At 36.2% G+C, this 24,848-nt stretch overlaps 2 protein-coding genes and 2 non-coding genes across 7 annotated transcripts; 1 reads left to right on the forward strand and 3 right to left on the reverse strand.

Annotated features, from left to right (window-relative positions):
* Window positions 1-923: 923 nt before the first annotated feature.
* Window positions 924-4,212, reverse strand: serpine1 (serpin peptidase inhibitor, clade E (nexin, plasminogen activator inhibitor type 1), member 1). Its single transcript, XM_052562381.1, has 9 exons — window positions 4,119-4,212; window positions 3,262-3,503; window positions 2,813-3,037; window positions 2,475-2,669; window positions 2,190-2,388; window positions 1,991-2,091; window positions 1,775-1,861; window positions 1,577-1,660; window positions 924-1,453 (listed from the first exon to the last, which is right to left on the reverse strand). The coding sequence occupies exons 2-9, from the start codon at window positions 3,500-3,502 to the stop codon at window positions 1,407-1,409; spliced, it is 1,179 nt and encodes a 392-aa protein (XP_052418341.1). The 5' UTR covers window position 3,503; window positions 4,119-4,212; the 3' UTR covers window positions 924-1,406.
* Window positions 4,213-14,313: 10,101 nt separating this feature from the next.
* On the forward strand, window positions 14,314-14,387 carry trnat-agu (transfer RNA threonine (anticodon AGU)). Its single transcript has one exon. It is a non-coding gene; the product is annotated as a tRNA-Thr (tRNA).
* Window positions 14,388-14,532: 145 nt separating this feature from the next.
* Window positions 14,533-19,792, reverse strand: zgc:77439 (uncharacterized protein LOC378987 homolog). 4 transcript variants are annotated; one of them, XM_052562268.1, is made up of 9 exons: window positions 19,643-19,785; window positions 18,664-18,821; window positions 18,306-18,520; window positions 17,875-18,013; window positions 17,396-17,538; window positions 17,082-17,134; window positions 16,288-16,412; window positions 15,227-15,541; window positions 14,533-15,141 (listed from the first exon to the last, which is right to left on the reverse strand). In XM_052562268.1, the coding sequence occupies exons 3-9, from the start codon at window positions 18,518-18,520 to the stop codon at window positions 14,782-14,784; spliced, it is 1,350 nt and encodes a 449-aa protein (XP_052418228.1). In that variant the 5' UTR covers window positions 18,664-18,821; window positions 19,643-19,785; the 3' UTR covers window positions 14,533-14,781. The 4 variants fall into 4 exon arrangements, with proteins under 4 accessions (XP_052418228.1, XP_052418225.1, XP_052418226.1 ...); XM_052562265.1 differs by having other exon boundaries at window positions 18,306-18,559; window positions 19,643-19,784; XM_052562266.1 differs by lacking the exon at window positions 18,664-18,821 and having other exon boundaries at window positions 19,643-19,792.
* On the reverse strand, window positions 19,304-19,385 carry trnas-uga (transfer RNA serine (anticodon UGA)). The gene has a single exon. It is a non-coding gene; the product is annotated as a tRNA-Ser (tRNA).
* Window positions 19,793-24,848: the final 5,056 nt, after the last annotated feature.

The raw sequence follows: 24,848 nt of genomic DNA on the forward strand, positions 1-24,848 counted from the left end.
TAGACTATAGAACTGTAGTGTTACTTGTTTAGGATTCAAAATGTTATTTGCTTTTAATTTATGTCATTATGTCCTTTTTTAGCAAGCATCTTATACATATATAAGACCAATTTAAGCAATTATTATACCAGCAAACTCAGAATTGGATAAAAAATTTAACTAGGCTATAAATACTTGGATTATTATATAGCCTAGTATTTATTTACTGATAGACAGTCAAAAAGACAAATTAATCAATATTTTATTTATAACAAGGTTTTATTTATTTATACAATAATAACACACCACAGATCCTCAAGAAACAGTTTCTGACAACAGAAATGTCCGAAATAGCGTATGTGGCTGTCATGTGATTAAGGAATGATTTGAACCTGAAGACTTGTCAGACAAGAGGTGAGTTAGTCACAGACTGAAGACCCAGGTAAAGAATTAATTAATCTTTTCTGTATCTTTATAGCATTTTATTTTTGTATTGTTTGTAGTGTGATCAACGTTTGCGTAAGTACTAGATGTGTTGGGGAAGTAACACGTAACTACATTTTGGTAAAATGAACGAAATGAATCGGAAAAAGATTCGTTCATTTTGCTGAACGCGACTCAAAAGTTCGAGTCGGTAAAATGATCAGAACTTCTCATCACTGGTGTCTCGACTTCCCACACTTGATAAAGTAAAAGTCCAAGTCCGCGACAAGCGGTTGTTTCTCTGACGACCGACGCTGCGGCTGCACTTCTTTGAATCGCGAACTTCAGTAGAGTCTATAAAATGATTGGCCATAAAATGAACCAATCACAAGACATCTTATAGGGGGGGCACCTGGGGTGGCCAATCGAATTTCTGGGGGGGCCGGTGCCCCCCCTGGCCACCACGTAGACCCGCCCCTGGCCAGCACCAAAGTAATTTAATAATGCAAAACTAATTCATGTTCGCGTATAGTAGCTTTTATTATAAAAAGAAACAATATCAATTAACAGTCTTCACGAAAATATAACCTTCGACAATAAATTAATAAATACTGTAAAATACAACTTGTAAAAAATATATAAGCACAGTAAACAAAGCATACAAATGAATTCACTCTTCAAATTATTAGTGCATGTAGATTCTCCGTCTGCTGATTATTAAATGTCCTTCTCATTAAATGTCCCGTGATGTTTCAGACATGTTTTAAACAGTAATCTTTTCTTTATATTATAGATATTTTCTCTCTCTCTCTCTTATATATATATAGAATATTTCTTATTCTTATTTCTTGGCACTTCAAGCTATGCTCACATTACAGATATAGAAGTTTTTGCATTTTTCCCCTCCCAATATCATTCTGTCTTCAGTAGTATGTTGTGTGCAGACTTGTTGGTTTCCCTGGTCCTTCTGTTTGTATGGGCACTCTGGACACAACCTTGGTCTGTTAGGATTCCTGAGGGTGGTTCACTTGACCGCTGAACAACAAGGCACCTGTGAAGTTAACCAGGGGATTTTAATATTGAGGGAGACAACCAAAAACTACACTGACACATATCCAGATAAAAATTAGCAAAATTAAATGTATGGTAAAAGCATGTGAAAAGCGCAACTGACCAGTGGGTTTGTGTTGAATGAGGAAATAGAAGGGTCTGTCGAGTGTGATCTCCTCTACAGCCATGCGAGAGTAGATGATAGCCGCTGGGGAAAAATCACAGAAAAAGAAATAAGTCAAATATGCATTTTGGTTTCACTATAATGACTGTTAAATTCTATTGAATACTTTTGTACTGTATTTTAATTCAGTGTCTGTACCTGTGGCAGATGAGCCTTTGGTTCCTTCTTCATTCACCTCAAGTTTTACCCTCTGAAGGACCTTGGATACACATAAAGGTTCCTCGGCTAATTGAAAAAAAAAAGAAAGAAAGACACAACACTATTAATTTAATCAAAAACAGCATCCATTACCACCTATATATTCTTTAGCCACTTCATTGCAAAAAGTGAAATCTGATCATTTCCCATACTCACTGGTAATACGAGAGAAATCAGCTTTGCTCTGGCTGAAAATGTCTCCAAGACCCATCTTGCTCAGTGTGGACTTCAGATCAGTTTCTGTATCCATGGAGAACCTGAGATATCATTATATAACACACATTAGGCCTTCTGTTATAAAACGTCCATCACAATATAAAAGTCCCACGCAAGTTCACAGAAATAGATGCGTTACCTTGGAATAGCAAGTTGTTTGTTAATCTTTCTCATCTGTTTTCTCCATTGCTGAATCCTGCTGCTTCTTAGCTCTTTGTTCAAGGCCAACAGAGGCACATCCCTCTCAAATGGTAAGACTAGAAGCATACTTAGCGACTCCCCCTCATAAGGCACCTCAATGACATCATAGTCCACACCGTCTTCAGTCACAAACTCACCTAGACGGAGAATACTTTTGTAAATAAACTTGACAAAATTCTTGATTTTCTTATCAGTACAATTAAAATAAATCATTGGCACTCACCACAGTTGAATTTTGAAGTCATAATCATCATAGGAACAGATACTGCACTGCCGTTGACTCTGTGAAACAGCTGTTCCCTAGTAAGTTTAGGGTCAAAGGGTGTCTTCCAGACCCCATGGAAGTGAAGAGCATTCAACAGGACCAAGCGTGTCAGCTCACTCAACACCCCAGATGGGAGGAAGTCAGAAATCATTCCTAAGAAATGAAACCAATAAATCATTTAAGCGCCTTGAAAATGTGTATGGTGAGCGAGTTTACATTTCATCATTTAGCAGTCATTTTTATCCAAATTGATGTGGAACATACCAGGCAATGCATTCAAAATAGCAGGGACTTACCACCAGTGTGGTCAGATGTCCAGGAGTTGATCACCTGCCGGGCCATCTCTGGTTGACTGAAGTCTATTTGGTGCGGGACGCTCTGGAAGGCTTTGGATAGGCTGCGCCTGAATACCTTTTCCAGGATTATCTTCCGGTCAACCATGACACCACTGGCCACTTCTACCCCATCTTCAATAGCCAGATCTCTCTGAAGAAGCCGCTGTTGCTTTGGCATACCTCGTGCTATCAGAAAGAAAAAGAGAGTTAGAAAAAACAACAATCTTTACACATTAAATTAGAATGTAAAATATTAGGATTTAAACAATGCAAGGTATAAGTGATACATATAGGCATATTCTCTACAAACATTTGCTTTATTAAAATGATACAATGAATGAATGAATTTTAGAATTTCTAAGTTGTTCCAAAACATATTATAATTAGATCTACTGCTCTCATTCATCTACCTTGCAGTGAGTAGCCCATCTTGGAGGTAAGCACTTGAAGAGTGCTGCCGTAGGCACCCAGCTGAGCCATGCCCAGCACTGAAGAGATGCCATAGGGAGAAAGAACCAGATTTCTGTCCGGAGCAGATTGGACTACTTCAGAGAAAACCTGCAGCCCAAAATCTGTCTGTTTCTCTGGCATACTGTTGCACAAGCTTGACCCGCAGAGGGATAAGATCAGCAGCACACTCAGGCTCTGCATTCTGAATAACAGAGGAAGATAAGAAAGAGGTCAGCTTTGATAATTCAAAACTGTAAATGCTAAGTACAGATATTATGTAAAAGATCATTTTAAAAGCTCTGTTGTGTTTTTAATTTCTGCTGAAGTTTATTTCTGATCACAATAAGGGTGTGTTCATTTGGCAAAAAACCATGGCGACAAATACATGTTTCAGCCTCCTCTTTGTGAAAATTCTCCCTAATGTGCAAGATACAACACCCACCATTCAAACGCTACCATGCCATCTCTGTTTGTCTATCTTGACTCATGCCTCACATGTTTACCTACAGAATACTATGGCACATAAGAAGCTTTGTCTATAAACACTTATCCCAAGCTTAATGTTTATAACTTTATTCTATGTACACTGATGTCTGAGTAAACAACTAGTAATTTATATCAACAATTACATTTTCAAATTTCACATCTAATTCAGTTCTGGCCATGCTGGTTAGTCCAAAACATACTGTCAAAATCTATTAGATCAAGCAATCAACTACTTGAGTTAAAGGCTACAAAATTTTACAACTTCTAAAAGTTTTGATCATTAACTTGGAGTCTATTTTCAATATGAAGCAAAACAAGAACATGCAATTACCTGAAAGATGCTTAGATTTTGCAGAGTTTCTTTGTAGATTTAGTTTGTTGCTGTGTTCTTCGTTGCAGTGCAAGCCTAGAACTGCTCTTAATGTGTCTGTGAGTAGCTCTGCCACTATTTAAAGAACTTTTAGAGACCTCCCCTTCAGACGTGCACATACTAGCGGAAGTTATGAAGTCATCTTTGTCTGCCTTTACAGTCCCCCATCCCCTTTTTTACACAGACAAGCATAAACACTTTTTCCACCCAGTCTCTTTCCTTTGTCTGTCTCTCAATTTTTTTACAGGACCGTTACACAGCAAGGCCATAGCTATGTTTAGTCTAAGGCAGAAGTCACTGGCGATTTTGGCAGCATAACAGTCTTTAAAGCTTTGAATGTGTTTCTTTGTTTAAAGGGTTAGTTCATTGAAAAATCATAATTATGTTATTAATAACTCACCCTCATGTCGTTCCAAACCCGTGAGACCTCAGTTTATCTTTGGAACACAGTTTAAGATATTTTAGATTTAGTCCGAGAGCTCTCAGTCCCTCCATTGAAACTGTGTGTACGGTCTACTGTCCATGTCCAGAAAGGTAATAAAACATCTTCAAAGTAGTCCATGTGACATCAGAGGGTCAGTTAGAATTTTTTAAAGTATCGAAAATACATTTTGGTCCAAAAATAGCAAAAACTACTAATTTATTCATCATTGTCTTCTCTTCCATGTCTGTTGTGTGAGAGAGTTCAAAACAAAGCAGTTTGTGATATCTGGTTCGCGAATGAATCATTCGATGTAACAGATCTTTTTGAACCAGTTCACCAAATCGAACTGAATCGTTTTAAACGGTTCGCGTCTCCAATACGGATTAATCCACAAATGACTTGAGCTGTTAACTTTTTTAATGTGGCTGACACTCCCTCTGAGTTAAAACAAACCAATATCCCGGAGTAATTAATTTACTCAAACAGTACACTGACTGAACTGATGTGAAGAGAGAACTGAAGATGAACACCGAGCCGAGCCAGATAATGAACAAAAGATTGACTCTTCTAGAGTCAAGAACCGTTTCTGTCAGACGCGTCAGTCTTTGGTGAAGGAGGTCTTATTGTTTTAGGAATGACATGAGGGTGAGTTATTAATAACATAATTATGCTTTTTCGATGAACTAACCCTTTAAGTTAACTCTCACAGTTACTTATATATCAGTATATTAATAAATATCATTATTTAATTATCAGTTGCTGACTTCAACATCAGAATAGGCCTACTGTATGTATATGTATATAACAGCAATTAATTACAAAGAATTACTCAAGAATGGAACATGTTTGAACAAGCACACACTGAATTTTAATAAGGCCACTGACAAAACTGGATTTTTTAACATCTATGTATGAGCCAAAAATAAAAGCTGACATATTCCATCCCCTTATCACACCGTTCAGCAACCACAATGACAGTAAAAATAGCTTCTTCATCTGGAGTAATTAAGAACATTAGGCTGAAGCACTGACTCACCTTTAGGAAAAACTTCTCATCACATGCCCATATTTGGTCCTACCAAAAAAACATTCCTTCACACATGCTCATGAGGAAGGCCACATTTTCTGAGTACAAGGAATAGTTAGGCATCTAGGGACAAAAGGACAGCAGCCATGGGAAAACTACTGATGAAATAACTTTTTCAAGTTATGTCTAATAATCCCTGGTATGAGCTTTATCATCAAGGCCAACGTCTTCAAGGAAAATGATACAGACTGAATGTGTACAGAAAGACTGCAGAGGAACATGTCTAGAAAACAAGGGAACACACACAAGCCAGGCACTTCTTGTGAGGAATGTTAAAGTACTTAAAAAACGTTTTACTGTCTTCTTACTAACTGTAGGGGCTTTAACTGCGAGAGCTTTAAAGAACTATACAATGAAGTGTCAAAATGTAATTTTGCAAGTCATAAAGTTTGTATTCTCTGAATACAAACATTATGTCATGCTTTAATGTACTTCACAGATGTGTTTACTTGTCTTTGATTTCAAGTCTCGGGTGCAAGTTCTAAACCTTTAAATGCATCGTTAAATGTACTGTAATATCTCCTCTCTCTTGATTTCTGTCATTTACACACTTAGGTGTTTTATGAATTAACGCTTTATTATTTAGAATTTGTATCAAAATTCTGCTATATCATGGATTATTTTATTAGTAGCCTGTCCTAACTGTGGCAGAATACTGATGTGGTACAGTAACATTTTGCTTTTAACTCCCTCACATTAATTATGTCTTGTGTCATGTTGTCATGTCAACTGAGCCTCTCCTCCAGTAAACTTGGGAATGGAAAATTGGACTCACAGCACTCAAAAGGAACGCCAACTTCCTTTCTGGACTGAACATGAGAATCCAGTTAGCTAAGTTTCCCCACAGGCAACCAGGCAAGAAAAGTTTGGAGAGGGAACAAACCAAAACCACATTTTGAAAGAATAAGTGCTTTTATGCAATATTCATTAAAAACTCCAGCTTCCCGCTCAAGAAAAATACTGAAAGTAAAACTGATTTTGAATTAAACAATTACACATTAAAACACAACAGCATTCACATATAGATTTGTTTATATACATAACATAATATTAATTATATGTTGTTGTTTTTGGGGTAACCTTTTTAGCATATATAAGTTTGTGTAAAATATAAACATGGATTTTTCAATATATTTCTCAATCAAGCAGATGATATTTCCAGCATTGGGTTGCAACATTCACTAACATGTCTAAATTCCATAAATGTTTTCTCTATTTTCCAGAGAGTACAATTCAACTGACTTGATGTGGATGTTTTGGGGGGTTTTATTTGTACATTTTGCAATGTTTAAAAACATAAATAAATAAATATATATATATAATAAGTCTTAATGTGTTATCTTAAAATGACTCATTAATCATAACTGTGTTAGGTGTTGGGCTGATCTCACTTCATTTGGCCCTATGTTAAATCGTTTTATTCTGTTGTCAGGGAGTTCAAACAAACAGGCAGAAAATATTGAAATTGTTTGTGGTTATTATGACTAACAATAACTGATAGACTACAGCTGAAAAGTGAGCGAAAGACACCAGATGTGACTGAGGAGAACCTATTGGAACACAAATGTGGGAGAATCTTGCGGTTGAAAAGGGAGATATCTAAGACATCCTGAAAGTAAAACTGATGCATCTTTTCCCAGAAACATGAAATCAGTATATCAGAGCCACTGAAGAGTATAATTCTTTTATACATTTACAGGACTAAATATGAACTTATTGAATAAAATGAAAATGCAATGCAATGTCTATAAGCAAGATTCTTCTGATGTATTTCTATCTGTACTACATTCTGATTGATCAGAAACTTTCTTAACTTTTGTGCAGTGTCCAAGGAAAATGCCAACCATGCTGATTAAGGCACTTCTAAATGAAAATCTTGATTTATGTGGATTTAATGATTCTTTTCTAGACTAAAAAGTGCTGATGAGTGATAAAGTGAAGAGAACAGGAAATTATGAAAGTTGAATGCTTTTCAGATGTTCATACCCTTTAACTTCATAGCCTATGAGGACGTCACCTTTTGCCTCTTTTACTTGCACATTTCTTTTTTTTTCTCATTTCAGATTGCACAAATAAGCATCTGGCAGATCGTCTCATTTAATAAAGTTCTTGTGAAGCTTATTTAATATATAACCAAGTCAAGTTTAAAGAGAATGGAGATACAAGGAGATGGGCAGTTACACAAGGAGAGCTGGAAAGGACTGTATAATTGCAACAATTCAGCAGCAGGATTCTGATTAAACTTTCATAATCTTGTCAGATTTCATACGGGTGACATGGGAGCCTGACATCCTCTAGTGCAGTGGTTCCCAACCATTGCTCTCCTTTGTCTGACACACCCATTTCAGGTCTTTGAGTCTCTACTAATGAGCTGATGAACTTAATTAGGTGTGTTTGATTAATGAGACCTGAAAAACATGCAGTGTTGGGGGGCCTCCAGGAATGTGGTTGGGAACCACTGCTCTAGTGGGACCTGTGCTCACAACCCAGCAGCAAGCATCTCGATTGGCATTTGCCAGAGAAGACCAGAATTGGCAGCCCCACCGCTGGGCCCCATTCTCTTGAGAGCACATGTGACAGTAGTCAAAGAGTCTGTAGATGCCATGGGGAATGTTATGCTGCCTGCAACATCATCCAGCATGATCAGTTTGGCAGGTGGTGGTCAGTGGAGGAATATATTTGGAGGACCACAAAAATGTGTTAGCCAATGGTACCCTTACTGCTGTCAGAAACTGGAATGAATTCCTCTGGGCTACTGTCAGACCTGACACTGGTGCATATACATCATATTATCAACAGCACCCAGATGGGTTTAAACATGGAAAAGGTTAACAATGTGATTTTTTGGAGTTCTGCTTTTTTGATCATAAGGAGATGAGTAAGAGGAAAAGGGAGAGGGAAACGGGGAAAAAGATGAGTGGGTGAAAAAAGAATGCTGTGTGAGTGGAACATGGGGTATTCCCTCACCCCTGACACCAACCATAGAAAGTGATGATTTCCAGCATCAACTGATGATGAGTTTATATTCTGCAAGAAAATGTTCTGAGTAGAGTTTAATTTTTTAGCAAGTACTAAATGCCCATGTAAAGCTTAAATGAGAACTTGAAATATAGGTCATTATTCTTTATTAACATAATGAAATATTCTTTACACTCCAACTTATAAACTGAGGTCATTTTTACCAAAGTATTTGCAAATGTTAATGTTATATACTGAATATGGAAAATAACAATAACAACATTTGAAGCACAAAGCTCTTGCCAAATAGATAAGGCACAGGATATGACCAATGAGGAGAGAGCGTTGAATTAGGCAAAACACGTCCTGTGTCTCACCCTTACAACAAATTTATATATCCAGGGCTAACAAAACAGCTTGTCCTTTAAGAGTGAGCAAAGCGCTTCACGGGGTAAACAGGAAAGTTGAACCATCCAATAGGACATGGCATGAACACTTTAACGTTTCCACGAAATTCCATGTTTTTCTAAAAGGTTAATGGGTGTTGCTGATGGGAAATGTGGAATTTTTTTGAAGGCCAAACAATGGGTATTTCGAAATACTGTAGATACAGTATACTTAGATATAAACAGATGTGTTTTCCAGTTGAGAAATGCTGAGCAAGCATCTTTTATTTAATGCCCCCCAAGATTTAGACCTACTTTTTAAACCAGTAGTTTGAGTCTAATTAATTTAATTTGACAATATTGTTACATCATTTATCTGTTTAAGGCATTGCTGAAACATTTAATATCAGGGTTTTCCTTTAACCGGCCAACTAAAACTTGGTTGCTAACAAGAGGCATTTTGTTCAAGGTTACATAACTGAAGACATAACATGGCAAAACAATTATATCTGGCAAACCCAAAGACACCAAAAACACAGCCTTGAAGGGTGTATACAAAAGAAAATAATTAGTCTTCGGATTTATAAAATGATTCAGAGGCTGAGAGTTGAAAGCCTTGAGAGTCAAAACTTGTGTTCACCTGTTTTGTGGCTGCGGTGTTTAGGAATGGAAGCTGTGGTTACAGTCTGAGTACAAACTGTTGTCACAATCTTCTGCTCATCTGCACGCATATCCAGAGGCCATATTAACTGGTACTAAAAAAAAATAAAAATAAAATAAAAAACACCTTAATACATTAAGTGGTGTCCTTGCTAACAGTAAAACAGGTAAAGGCTTTTTGCATTTGCACTCTCCATTCTGGAACTTCAAATCTCTGAATTTTAGAACTATTTATTATTTGGATTTCGTAAAAACAAAACGTTGATCAAACAAATACAGCCTTGGTAAAGAGAAGTTACGTCTTTTTAAAAAACTTTTAAAAATCTTAAATCTCCCTTTTTTGAAGGGTAGCATAGATGATGAAATACATTTTCAAACTCAATATCTGAACCGAGACAAAACATTTTAATTACAAAAAAATGAACTTTTAAATTTGTATTTAAGTTGAATTAAATTCTATTCAATTATATAAAACTACATTCACAAAAATAAACATGCCATGTGTTTAATTCATTGCGATATACAACACTAGACTCAAATCTGCAATATTATGTTACTAAAAAGTCTCTGGATGTCTTTTTTTTTTTTTTTTTTTTTTTTTTTTTTTTACAATATACATTTCAATTTAACTCTAATGCCTTGTTTAGGAAAGTCAGGCAGCTGCAGGCCTATCAGTTTGTGCACATTCTAAAAACACACACAAATGTGCACAGATCACAGGATCCAGACGCTTACATAACTTAAACCTGTCTTAACCTGATGAAAACCTTGCAGAAACACATTTCCCTGATTTCAAAGCAAACACATCAACCAGACACTGTGCCCCTGATTTCAGGAAATCTGATTTCTTTAGAATCAACAAAGCAGAAAGCATGCAGCATGTGTTTGCATGTGTATGAGCATCTATGACTCAGTGTTTAGCAGTCAGTACAGGAGCTGCTGAATCACGTGTGCTGCTGTTTGTACTCTTTACTTGATAACAGCGCGTTTCCCCACAGTCACTGTCTGGGATGGTTCAGAAAGTGTTCATCTGTCTGGAGAAAAAATGGTCATTAAGGAGCAACAATATCCCATCGTACACTCATACTGACTTTTGACATGCTTATTTGATTTGCAGTGAGTCATCAGCAGGTAGGGATGTGTGGTATGAAAATGTGAGTTTGACACTTTTTCCTGTGGCAGTTAACATTATTTACTTTACTTAATAATGAATACTTGCCTTCACAGGGACATAATTATTTTTTGGCTTGTTATTGACACAAATTTCATGATTCAATATGATTTGCTTCACAATCTTGTGATTCAATTTAATTTGATTCTGATTCTATCCAACGTGGATTATTTTGGATATATCAGGTAGCCTGCACTATATGGCAAATTTTCTCAAACAAAAACAAACAGTTTCTCAACTAATGCTGTAAATAGGCTTCAGTCAGTTGGTACAACATTAATATAATATTGAAGGTTAAAATTAACTGATTTGTCACTTAAATTACACTCAATTAAGTTTTTAAAATAATGAAGTTGACTTTATTTTATTGACATAATTATGTTTCTCTACTCCTATTTAAATTGCTGTCATAAAAAATGTTTGTCAAACATAAATTAAAATACTGAAGAACAGTATAATTATAATGGTGCATATTATTTGGCAAAATGCTCCTCTCTAGATTTTATTTTTTCTAGCTGATTTATGAGTTTGTCGTAACCGAATATATTTTTTACTGAGGTGACAGTTTACAAGCTGTTATATTGATGTTTTCACGTGGTTGAAACACAGATTGAGGGATTACATGCACCAGATACAGATTTCAGTACGTATTCAGTATTAATAGACGAAATAACTGTCTATTAATATGCATTCTAGATAAGAGTGCAGTCCCATTTTGCAATTGTGAAACTGAATTCTGTTAGACAGCAGTCAGTTGAAAACACCCTCACACATGTTTTTTTTTTTTGTATTGTGAATCATAATTTTTACAGCACTAATGTCGGCTACAGTAAAATGTGCATATTATGTAACGAGGAAATATAGGCCTCTATGTAATGTGTAACACAAAGGAGATGATACTGTCAACTCACAAACAAAACTTTACATTTATGCATTACTGTAGCATTTATCTTATCTCCATTCAGTAGTATATTTGTCATTAAATGCATGTTTAATGTTTAATATTTAAAAGAGTGCAGCCGCCTTGTAACACCTTATTCAATTTGTTGAAATGGTTGCTCACATTTTCCCAGTGCTCAGGGAGATGACTCTATGAAACCACGGTGATTCACATGGTCTTTGGTGTGTGTGTTCAAGACAGAAGGGAAAAAGTGGGACCCTTAAGATGCCGCATACAGAAGACATACTGTTCTAAAAAAGCCATCCTGAAAGAAGAAAAATGTTGAGTTGCGTTGCCAACACCCACACAAACAAACATGTGTATAAGGTCATTACCTAGCACACAGAACACAAAACAATGAACTCTCTTTTCTATTATAATCAGAAGCATATGAGAATTTTCCAGAAAAGCTTATTATAATCAATGGAACAAATCTAATCTAAGTCCATCTAAACAAGCCTAAGAGGAACTCTGTTTTGGGAACCCTGACCTTTCTACTGAGCAAGGTCTCTCATCACAGTTACCTCACTCTCCCATTTCTATAGCGAGAAAAAGAAATAACTCCACTACCACTGTTCTTTCCTCATTTAACATCAGTTTACCCACTGAAATACCTTTGTGACTGTAATTGTAAATAATATTATTTAGTACAGAAAGATTGACGTATTGTCTGAGTTTGATTTCAGTTCAAATTTGACTCATCAAGGAAGCTTTGCCCCTTTCTTCTATTTAGTTTTTTCTTATTGACATTTTTATTGCACCATATACTTTTGAAATTACTGTCTATTAATATGCATTCTAGATAAGAGTGCAGTCCCATTTTGCAATTGTGAAACTGAATTCTGTTAGACAGCATTCAGTTGAAAACACCCTCACACATGTGTTTTTTTGTATGTGAATCATTGTTCTTAATCTGTCCAGGATCATTTGGCTCTTGCCACCTTCCACTGTAACCACATTATAGCTCACAGAAGAAAAAACCACAACAATAATTTTCAGCCTTAGCATTAGTACAATTCAGCTTTTAATCATCCAATGTTTTAGTGAGATTAAATAAGCATAATACAGTCACACTTGATCCACATTAATACTGCATTAATAACTTATAGAATTTGCAATAAGTAATCATGCATAAAGCAAGCATATTCACATTCCATTATGTTTGTGTCCCTGTATGTATGTATGTAAGTCACAAGTCACTTGGGTATATTTGTAGCTATAGCCATGAATACATTGTATGGGTCATTTTTTCTTTCTTATGCCAGAAATCCTTAGTAGATTTATGAATGTATATGTATACACACACACACACACACACACACATTCATTAACATTTCATCAACATTACATATAACTGATTTTGATATATATCTAAATATAGCTAAAAAAAATAGTCAATGTAAAACATATCCATGTGTGATAAATAGAAATTTTAAGTCATGACTGTACACTGTACTTCAGTGATATTGTGGTATACAGGATATTACATCACTTGGAAACCCAGTGGCTTGGACTGAAATTAGAAAAATATGTAGAGAAGAACAGTAGAGTGGAATAGGAACGAACAGATGAGTAAAAACATCTGGAAGCAGTAGCTACACGCATCTGGGGAATAAGCCTAAAATAACCTGATTTAAAAAAAAGGATTTAACAATTATTAAATATGTTGTTTAATGTAACAATAACAGATTTGGAGTGCCGAAAGTCCGCGCTTTAACATGTGTAGCCTTGCCTTAGTTTTTGGCCATGTTACATACACGTTGTGGTGAACCCTGACACTTTCTTCTGATGATTCAAGCTGCCACAAATAACAGAGTGTCGGTGAATAAACAGACTCTGAAAACTGTTAGCATGAGAGCACGAAATTCCTGAACGATTCTTTTACTGAAGCGGTTGAATGAATAATTCGTGGTCTTTCCTTATCTCCCTGGTAGACCCCATTTTTCTGGTATGGCGACATCAGTGAAAGTTACTTACATGGAAAGTACAACAGTGACTCAGAATTTAGTATTGGATGGCGTGTCTGCATTGTATCAGTTTTGAGTATTATGTAAGCACGCAGAGCACATTGGTAAATAGTGATTTCAACAGTTTTCACTGTTTAAAATTTCCAGTACGTCCAGTAATCTGCTGTTTAAAACCATGTCACGCTGGGTCTTGGTCGCGTAGGACGCGCTGCCACCGCGTGGCTGAAGATTATTTTCACTATTAGTAGCATTAGCTTTGTGAGTTATTTAAAGAACCGCAGTAATGCAGTTGCTTTTCACGGAGATCCATAGTCGAAATTCTAAATTGTGTATTGCATCTAAACGGGCAGAGTTATCGTTCCTTAACTAAATATATTTAAATCTCATAACAAGTGTGTGTGTATATTTAGAAGGATCATATATCAGCGTGTATCAGAATTACGGAAAGGTTACAACATTTCAACGTCCATATGCTTTTAATACAATAATTCATTCATTAATATTAAGTTATTAATAGCTCACTTGGATATTCTTGACATTAAAATTTTAAGGTGTCGCCACGAGGCGCCGTGGCTTAGTTGGTTAAAGCGCCTGTCTAGTAAACAGGAGATCCTGGGTTCGAATCCCAGCGGTGCCTTTTGTGTCCAAGTGGCATTATTATTGAATAAAACTGAACATTCACTGACTATTGTGCTTGTACCTTTAGTTGTGAATCTCTGGTCTTGATGGCAAGTTTTAGATGATGACATGAATTCATCTTTTCAAACACTAAGTGGGTACTGTTTATGTTCATTAATGTTTTTTATTTTAAAAGCAGCTTATCACAAACAACTAGATTAGAAAGATATTTCATTTAGACATTTTCTATAGGGGCTCATCTAAAAAAAAATAACAGTAAAGGTAGACATTTAAAAAAAAAACTGCAAAACTTATTAGTATTGAACAATTTGTTAATATCCTAATTGTACTTGCCACCTTGGCAGATTCTTGTTAGCATCTTAATGATGGTGTATTTGTTTTTCCATCACAGCTTACATTTGTTTTTTAACAGCCAGAGGCTTCTGCAGCTGCTGGCCATGCAAATCATGCACCTTCCACTCCAAGTTATCCTGGACAGTGTAGTTGTAGGTCTTGTAATTAAGCATGTCTCGGGCACGGAAGACTTTGTTTGATTCGTACAGGTTGCTCCAATAGCGCGGGAGGGGGTTGAATCCCCCTAGGCGGGCGAGGTCGTCATTGTAGGCCCATTGCTCAGAATCTAGTTTAAGGATATGGCGGGTGGCAATTCCACGGGAACGACGGGCAGCAATGTCCAGCTCAATGTCTTTCTCCATTTCCTCACGGGATGGCAGGCGGAAAGAACCATCCAACACTGACATGACAAATTGAGACTGGGGAAAAAACACGAGAAAACAATTTGAAGATACCTCAATGACACATATTCCCAAACAAAATATCCTTTGCTTTGCAACTAACCTGAATATGGAAATGTGGGAAGGGGCATATAGCTCTGCAGATGCCCACTATAAAGAGTGAAGGGTAGGCTGGAGGTATTAGGAACTTATAGAGAGGCCAGACAAGGTGCTCCCGCACTTTTACACCCACTTTCTTATCCAGGAACGGGAAAGTGAAGTTGTAGCCTGTACAAAACAGGAACACCTCTGGCTTGGCTGTCTCCCCATTTTTGAACTCTAGAGTGCCATCATCCAGGACAGAGGTTACTGGAGGAGCCTGCTGGACTCCCGGAGGAAGGGGGCAGGTCAACGGCCGCTGTCCATGACTCAGGATGACCTGGAGGTCAATAATAGTACAAAGTAAACAAGGAATTCCAGATAAAATACTTTGGATCTGTACGACACAAGTTAAATGACTGGAGGCTGGAATACACTACATGATTTTTAAAATCTAGGCAGCATACACTTTGGAAACAACTTTGGAAACATTCACAGAGGAAAGACTGGCCATTGTGCACTTAAAGATTGAGATTCCCAAGCTACCAGACTTTGAAGTCGTTCAGATTGCAACAAACTTATGCAGAACCACACGCCTTGTTGCTAGGAGATGTGTAACAGATGAAGTCAAATGTCAGCTTCTCCATACTGTAAATCGAGCCACACAATTAATGTAGTGTATTCAAGCCTTGAGGATCACACACTAACAGACTTTTCAAGTTGCTCTGAAAAAACAACAAACTCATCCAGAAACGTGCCTCATTTCTGTGAGACAATGCTTGTCAACTGAAAAAAAACAATGTGTATTTTAAAGTCGGCTCAGAATATCAAACATATTTAATGTCCTCTGACTGGATGGATCAAAATCCTAAACTAAAAAAAATCTATACCCACCACACACTGTGATTTTCTGTAAAATATGTCAACTCTTGATTTTACAAAATCGTCAGACTAAATCTGACTTTCAGAAACTAGTGTTAACTAATTAAGGGAAAAAATTGTGCAAAAAAGGTTTTGTAGTATATTCCAACTCAAGTCAAAAATGCAGCATTACAAATAGCTAAACAATTGACTACTGTGAAAGACCTGAGCATCAACACTGGAGAGCTCCATGGCAATATCTAGTCCAGAGAGACCAGCTCCCAGCAGCACCACTGACTTCCCAGCCAAAGGTTCAGCATTACGATAATCATGACTGTGCATCACCATTCCTAAAAAAAAACATGCAAAATATAACATTTCATAGAATAACTAGAAAATATTGAAATCCTACATGCTACTCCACATATTACATTATCATCATCAAATAAATAAATATATTCAATTAGCAATGTTTTGGTCAATCATCCTTTTTCAGGTTTCCCCTTAAGCCTGATGAATGTTGATTGACTAATACATGCATTATACAGTATATTTTCTAGTTCATATTATACTTTCATTGTATGCACCTATGAATGATTTTGAGCATGCAAGGCACTATATTTTTTGTTACGTTTTATAGTAATAACAATTACTAAAAATGCAATCCTTAAGCAGGCATGCATTACAGTATGCGTACATAAAATTCATTCATAAATTATAATACATTTACAGTGATATGAAAAAGCCTTGCATTATGAGAAATGGATAAAAAAAGACTCAACATCAGAAGGAACATAAAGGTCTAACTTAAACTTAATTTACCTATTGATAAATGTTAAATAATATAATTATTAACCAAAACTTGGTCTACTTTCCAGCCCAAAGCCATGGTACGATCTAAAGCATTTCTCAGTAGATCCTCACTCTGATAAACTGATAACATGTTGCAACAGCAAAAAAACACCTAGGAATTTGCAAGTCTTCTGAAACCAGATTATATAATGTAAGGAAGGGAAAACCTTTGAATTTGTCCAGTCCAGGAATTGCAGGGATGTAGGGGTCATAGAAGTGTCTGGAATAAACACACATAATTCAGTTTGTAATACTCGATTTTTAATAATCAGTTTTATCACCTGATTATATAATGAAATCGTACCCTGGACAACTGGCACAGTATGTAAGTGAAAGTGCAATACAGTTTCATTGCACCATTAGTTACTGTTTAATCCACTGCACTCAATGGCCTTATTGATCTAGGGATGTACATTTTAACTATAGCTGCACATAGGAAGGTTTTACAGAGAATGTTTCACAAATTTTGCTGTACACTTACCCATTGCACACCATAACAGCATCAAATCTCTCCGTAGTGGATTTGCTGTGGTCTACACCATCGTTGGAGGTGACATCCCAAGCCAACCCATTCCACCCACCCTTCACATCAACTGGGGTCACTGAAGCCACTGAGGTGCCAAACTTGTTGGTAGAGAGAAATACACCTATCTATACTTTTTGACATTCATACTGATGGTTATTAAGCAACATGCATCAGCAGCAACATTCAGTCCTTTGTACCATTCATTCTCTAGTAGTTTTCCACAATCCTGATCATAAATGTAAAGTAAAGATAAGGTATGTGATTATTTTTACAGATTAACAACTTTGACAGACTGGTCATAAACAGTGCAATTAATAATTATCTGCCAAAACTATGCAATGAGCATGAAATAACCTGAAATGCTGAACATGAACAAAGAGTCGTAAGTATTTTAAAACTGTAAGAACTGGGCTACAAATATAATCTTTTTTCACCTTTATGTGGTCCCACAGGTGATAATGATCACAGTACTGCTCAAGGTACTTCCGTACCTCGGTGTGATGGACAAAAGAGGGGAGATGCTTTGCAAAAGGAAAGTCAGGGAAAGACATCACCTCTTTGGGAATATTGGTTCTAGCATGAGGGAAGAATACATGGCAGAACACCATAAAGCCACAATACTGCTTTAATTTTTTTAAATATAACACAAGCTACTGATATTTCAAGAACAGTTCATGAGGAGAATAAGTAAAAATTGAATTAAAAAGTTGTTTTACAGTACATTTAAATAAGCACAGTCCTTATCACATGGCATGTACTGTAGTAAGATGGTTGCAACACATATTGACACTTAATGTTTAAATAAATAGTGTGTTAAGTTACTAAGTGACATCAATCCTTATTGCAATATAATAAAGTATTTCACCTGAGGTCCCTGTACATGCTACTGTGAATAGGCAAGCCATTGTCGTAATGTCCCACTCTTTCCTCATAGACCCAGGTTCCTCCAATATTCTTGGTGAGCTCGTACACCACGGGTGTCGCGAAGGTGTCCCGGCGGGAGAGAAGATGGCGGGCCGCGCAGAGTCCTGCAGCACCGGCTCCGATAACAGCGACGCGCAGCTTCTCCAAGCCGGACATCTTTATGCAAAATGCGGGTATGAGTAAGGAAGTTGACACCTGGCAAAACCAAAACAGATGCAAAACCGCAGATAGCCTACATGTTGTTTCGCTGAAAAATTGAAAACTTGTTCAGATTACAATTATATTTCCTTTCTGCTTACTGTATTTCGGACTGGTATCTACAGCTGTCCTCGGGCGAGGGTCGGGGTCTGACTGTACGTCTCTCAAAGTGACTGCGAAAGCTCGTCTAATTTTATCGAAGACGCGTTGGAATCGGTCCAAGAACCCCAGCAGCTCAATCTAATTAACCCTTCGTGTTCTGAAGTGGAATTTTCATTGTAAATTGACGGGGAAAAACCCAAACAAAAGCAAAATAATACTTAACTATACGAAACAACAGTATTATTAAATGCACGTCATTTTATTTATTAAGTTTAGGGCTAAAGTAAGTCACAAGTACATAATGGAAAATAATTGTTGTAAGTCTTCTTCCTTTCTTATTTTACATGCATGATTTTGCATGAAAACATGTCTACATGGACTTTAGTTTTTACATTAGCAATTGCAATAATTATTTAAAAGTTTACATATGAATTGCGGTATGCTTGATAAGATGCCACTTTCCAGCCAAAAAAAATGTTAGTTATTTTCAGCATTTTAGCAACCCACACTTGTATATGGTTAAGACATGTCGTTGCTTGCTGGATACAGCATATATATCATATTCCAACATACCTCGTGCACTTTTTTGACATGCGACTTCAATCGTGCAGTTTTCAATTCCTCAAAACCTTAAATTATCGCTGCGAGCAGGGTTCGAACCTGCGCGGGGAGACCCCATTGGATTTCAAGTCCAACGCCTTAACCACTCGGCCATCGCAGCGCCGGAACTACTTCTTTTGACTTCCTGCTTTGTTCTGTAACAACTACACTATGCAGTGACTATAAAGTAACTTTATTAAATTGCAAACGCTCCGCGCAAAAACATCACCACCACCACCATCTTGCTTCAACCAACTGAAATGCAAGCCAATGATAATGTTTGGGAATATGCTGTTTTATTTTGACAATTAACTAATTTCAACATTGATTTTGATCATTATTATTTGCATTTGAATTTCATTAAGGTATAAATCGTACCGTTAATGGATGCTGAGATGACAAATGCAGCTTCCGCGTAACGTTACCTCCAGCAAACAGGCACTGGCCTACTTTCTCTTTTACCAAACAGAACGTCACATGACATATTTGGTTGCCAGACGCCCTCCCCCCATTCTATTTTTATTATTATTATTGGTTGTAATCAATTAATTAAACCGGTTAGTTTCAGCATAACTTAAGGCACGCAGTACGAATATACTATCCGCTATAATAAAGTACTCAATGATTTGATTAAACCGGTTCTTAAAATGAAGTTTTTCCAGACTGACAAGTCTGAAATTTACGTACACACGTCATGGAAACTTCGCAAGCCAACCCAAACAGATCTATTCTGCTCGGATCGTTGTTCTTGAAACCAGGAGACGTCTCCCATTTCACATTTGAATGCGTGGACTAGTAAAACCCAATTGGAACCTTAATTATTTCTTGAGAAGTGTATAGATTTGCCCTTATACATATTTAATTAAATTCCACTTCTGTGTGTCGTGTTAAGACAATTGAAATATAAAGAAACGTCTTCCGTTTTTGTGGCTGTTTCCTTATATTTTTTCGATTTCTCATTCCACAATGTGATATTTTTTGCTTAAGCTGTTGTGGTGTTATTGTGTAGAGTGATCAGATGCATTGTAATTGCTAAAAACTTAATTGGCTGAAAAAAAAGTGTTTTGATGCTGACAAATGGTCTCTCATAATTCTGCCCCAAAACTGCCATGAATAAAGAATATCAATATAAAAGTGACTTCTTGCAACGATCCATGAGCAATTTGGTGATTATTCTGGACAAGCAGAAGCCTAATATTCAGCATGCAAGAGCCAATTGCAGAGGTTATGAAGAACAAGGGTCAACAATGTAAATAGTGACGCACACACACACGCACACACACACGCACACACACACACACACACACATATATATATATATATATATATATATAGCCACAAGGGCCTTAAAAACATACTGTGCTTATCATTGTTTTCAGTATACCATAAAAACATCTGGAAAAATAATTTACAAATACTAAAACAGCAAACTTTACAAAGCACTATTTATGTTACTGACAAAAATTTTGGCCATGACTGGAAGCATGTACTGTATGTTTCAGGCAATGTCCAGTAGGTGGAGGTATAGTAATACCACAGAAATGCCTAAATCTGCAATGTTAAAGCATCCAGGAAAGTGCTCACAGCGATATCAACAAAAATTATTTCACGTTGTAATTAAGGTGTATTGTCTGATTGTTTGTAGAATAATGAGGAAAATACATGATTTAATCCATTTTGTAATAAGGCTGTCACATAACAACAAAATTTGGAAAAACATTAAGCGCTGTGAATGCTTTCCGGATGTGCTATAACTTTACTAGCTATATATTCAAAATAAAGTCACATTTGAGGTTATGGCCTATGATCAATATCAGAATCCTGAGAAATATACAGTGCCCGTCCAAAAAAAAAAAAAAAAAAGTCACACTAATATTTTGTTGGACCGCCTTTAGTTTTGATTATGATACAAATTCGCTGTGGCATAATTTCAGTAAGCTTCTACAATGTCACAACATTTATTCCCGTCAAGAGTTGTATAAAATTTTTCACCAAGAATTTGTATTGATGATGGGAGAGTCGGACCGCTGCGCAAAGTCTTCTCCAGTAAATCCCAAAGATTCTCAATGGGGTTAAGGTCTGGACTCTGTGGTGTCCAATCCATGTGTGAAAACTATGTCTCGTGAATGCTGTACCCGATTTGAGCACGATAAATCCTAACATTGTCACCTTGGAACCGTGACATAAGGGAAGAAAAAAATCCATTGATGGCATAACCTGGTCATTCAGTATATTAGTATATAGGTACTCAGCTGACCTCATTCTTTGGGAACATAATGTTGCTGAACCTAGACCTGACCAACTGCAGCAACCCCAGACCATAGCACTGCACCCACAGGCTGGTAAGTAGGCACTATGCATGATGGGTGCATCACTTCATCTGCCTTTCTTCTTACCCTGATGCGCCCATCATGAACAGGGTAAATCTGGGCTCATCAGACCACATGATCTTCTTCCTCTGCCTTTTTTTCCAATTAGCCTCACTGATAAGTGGTTTTCTTAAGGCTACACAGCTGTTTAGTTCCAATCCCTTGATTTTCCTTCGCATTGTGCATGTGGAAATACTCTTACTTTCACTATAAACATAGCCGTGAATACTACTGTTGTTTATTTACTATTTGATTTCACCAGACTTTTAAGTGATTGCCGATCATGATCATTCAGGATTTTTTTTCAACCACATTTTTTCCTCAAAGATGATGGTTCCCTATTATCCTTCCACTTAAAAAAAAATGAAAATGGAGGATGGATATGCTTTAGACATCCTGGTACAAGTCATACGATATTGGCATTTATTACCTAATGTTTATAATTATGGCTATATAAGAGGAGCTGCATATTCAAAAATTAAGTCACATTTGAGGTTATGCCCTATGATCAATATAATCTGTTTAGAATCCTTGGAGTGCAACCATTGTTATTCTAACATAATAAAAGCAACTAATAAACAACAAATCTGCACCTATCTATTCTTCCATGATTAAGGTGTTTTGCGCAGTAAGTGTTTCATATAATAAAGGATTCTCTGCTTTTTACATAAAAAGATTTATGCTTTCTTCTACACAAATTATCAATCAAGACCAAACAATAGATGTCTGTCTGTTAATGCACAGTTGCTAGAATCAAACAATGAAGATGAAAGTGAGTCAACATTTTAACCAGGATGGACCAATAATAATAGTGGTCACCAGCAATATGCTGCATTAGTTCAATTCAATTCAATTCAATTCAAGTTTATTTGTATAGCGCTTTTTACAATACAAATCATTACAAAGCAACTTTACAGAAAATTAATTTCTAAAACATTTAGTAGTAGCTTATGAGTGGTGACTGTCAATTTGTGCGCATATGACAGGATTTTTCAGAAAAATTCATACAAGACGTAGTCAGCCAGACGATTAACATTATTAAAATCAATTATTATATGACGCAGTCACACTTGTAGCAATATTTGTTAGTTCTGTTTGTTGATTCAGGGTTAGCATCATCTGGGATCCTCTGAGGGGTCAGCATCATCTCTTCTCAGGTGTTCTGGATCCAGACTGGAGTTTACGAAGGTTAATCTAAGAGAATATTGCTATATATTGTTACAACACCTCCACCATGACCAGTCTGATGGGGCCAAAATTTAGACCAAAATAATCATTTGGTTTTAGCCAGGTTTCAGTCAAGCAGAGTACATCAAAATTATTATCTGTTATCATTTCATTTACAATAACTGCTTTGGGTGTGAGTGATTTAATATTTATGAGCCCAAACTTTAAAATTTGTTTTTGTTCATTTACTTTACATTTTTCTGGTATAATCACAGTAAGATTTTTTCTAGATCCTACGTTAAATTTATATTTTGACCTCACTATTCGGGGGAACAGACACTCACAACAACAGTCTTAAAAGATTGTACAGCACAAGTACTTTTATCATTTAAGCGGGTGGAACGAAAGTCATCATAATAGTTATTTGAGAATTGGTTTACTAGTCACATGGAGCGAAGTATCCTGGAGATGTTGTCATGTTAGTCATAACAAAACTATTCTAGAAAGTCAAAACGACCTTACAGGGCAGGCAAATCAAAACCACACCCACGATAATGCAACGCCTCAGTCAAGTGGACTTCTGTGTACTCTACCCACATTTCACAAGTACATTGTTTAGTTTTGTTACTGGCAACCAAAATTGTCATATCCACATGCAATGGCAATTAAAAGTTTATAACTTTTTACACAGGCTACTCAGAGAATCTAAAAATCAGAGTTTTCTGTAAATTACATAACACTCTCAGTATGAAGAGACAATTTTCCATAGTTTCAGTTTCATGGTCCTCATTTTAGCTTAAGATGCATGCTAATTTAAAGGATCTTTTTGTGTGTAATGAAAAAAATAAGTTTTTTATTTCTTTTTTTACTTGAGACCCTATAAAAGGACTCATTATTTCCAGAAATTGTGAGACACAATATCGTGTTGATGTGGAAAGAAAAAGTACCTGGAATGTCACTGATAAGTTTCAATGAAAAATATGTAAAAGCCAATCAACAAAATAAAACGACTGTTGTGGACTTTAGACATTTACATGACAAAAGCCATCAACAACAAATTTCCATGACAGACTCAATTAAATCATATAAACCAACATCTGCAGCATAGAAAAGCCTATCAGAGACTACTCTTCATCAGACAACTGCCTCTAGTCTGTTATTTCAATGCCAAACCTGAACACTTGTCACCAGAGCCTCAGAGATCACACTAACTCATGAAACCCCTGAACATCCATCACACTAACACAGCCAAAACATCACGGTTAAGAACAACATCTTTCCAACAGCTGTCAGGTTTTCCAACAAACACTTCTAATAGTAACCACACAGTTTAATCCATGTTTACGTAACACACTGTCAAATTAAGTATCTTAATCTATCATTCTTTATCTTCAAAGACCTCCTCTACTATCTACAATCTGTCTATATTATATTACAGTTTATATACAGTTTATATACTGCACTATAATGGTTTGGTTTTGTACTCTACCTTGTACTGTATTGTATATTTTATAGTCTTACACTTGCACTCTTAAAAATAAAGATGAACATTTCTGGGAGCAGTTCTTGAAAGAACAATGTGTGTCTGCATTTTCAAATTATAAAGACACTTTTGTGAAAACATCAATGCCTAGAAAGAACCTTTTATTTTGAAAGAGTGCAATATTTATTTTAAGGTGTCATTGTTATAGTGTAATTATAAATTTAAGTACAGATTAATATTAATTAACTACTTGCACTTACTACATGGTTAGGGTTAGGGTTATAATTTTTACTGTGCAGTAATTAATTTAATTCTACGTTCTATGCTTTATCCTATAATCTATCAATTATGTTCTATTTTATTCTATTAGTGTGTTTTTTCCTCTACCTATTTATTTGTAGTGGATGAAAAAAATCTCTCTGGAATGGATGTATTCTTGAGTCTATAAGGTAACAATAATATAATAAGTCTCTCTTAAGAACTCTCTTCACTCTGGAACATTTCCCTCAGCATTTAAGCAGACTCGGGTTAGCCCACTGCTTAAGAAACCATCTATAAATCTAGC

The sequence above is a fragment of the Carassius gibelio genome, chromosome B7, assembly GCF_023724105.1.
Source record: "Carassius gibelio isolate Cgi1373 ecotype wild population from Czech Republic chromosome B7, carGib1.2-hapl.c, whole genome shotgun sequence".
NCBI lineage: Eukaryota > Metazoa > Chordata > Actinopteri > Cypriniformes > Cyprinidae > Carassius > Carassius gibelio.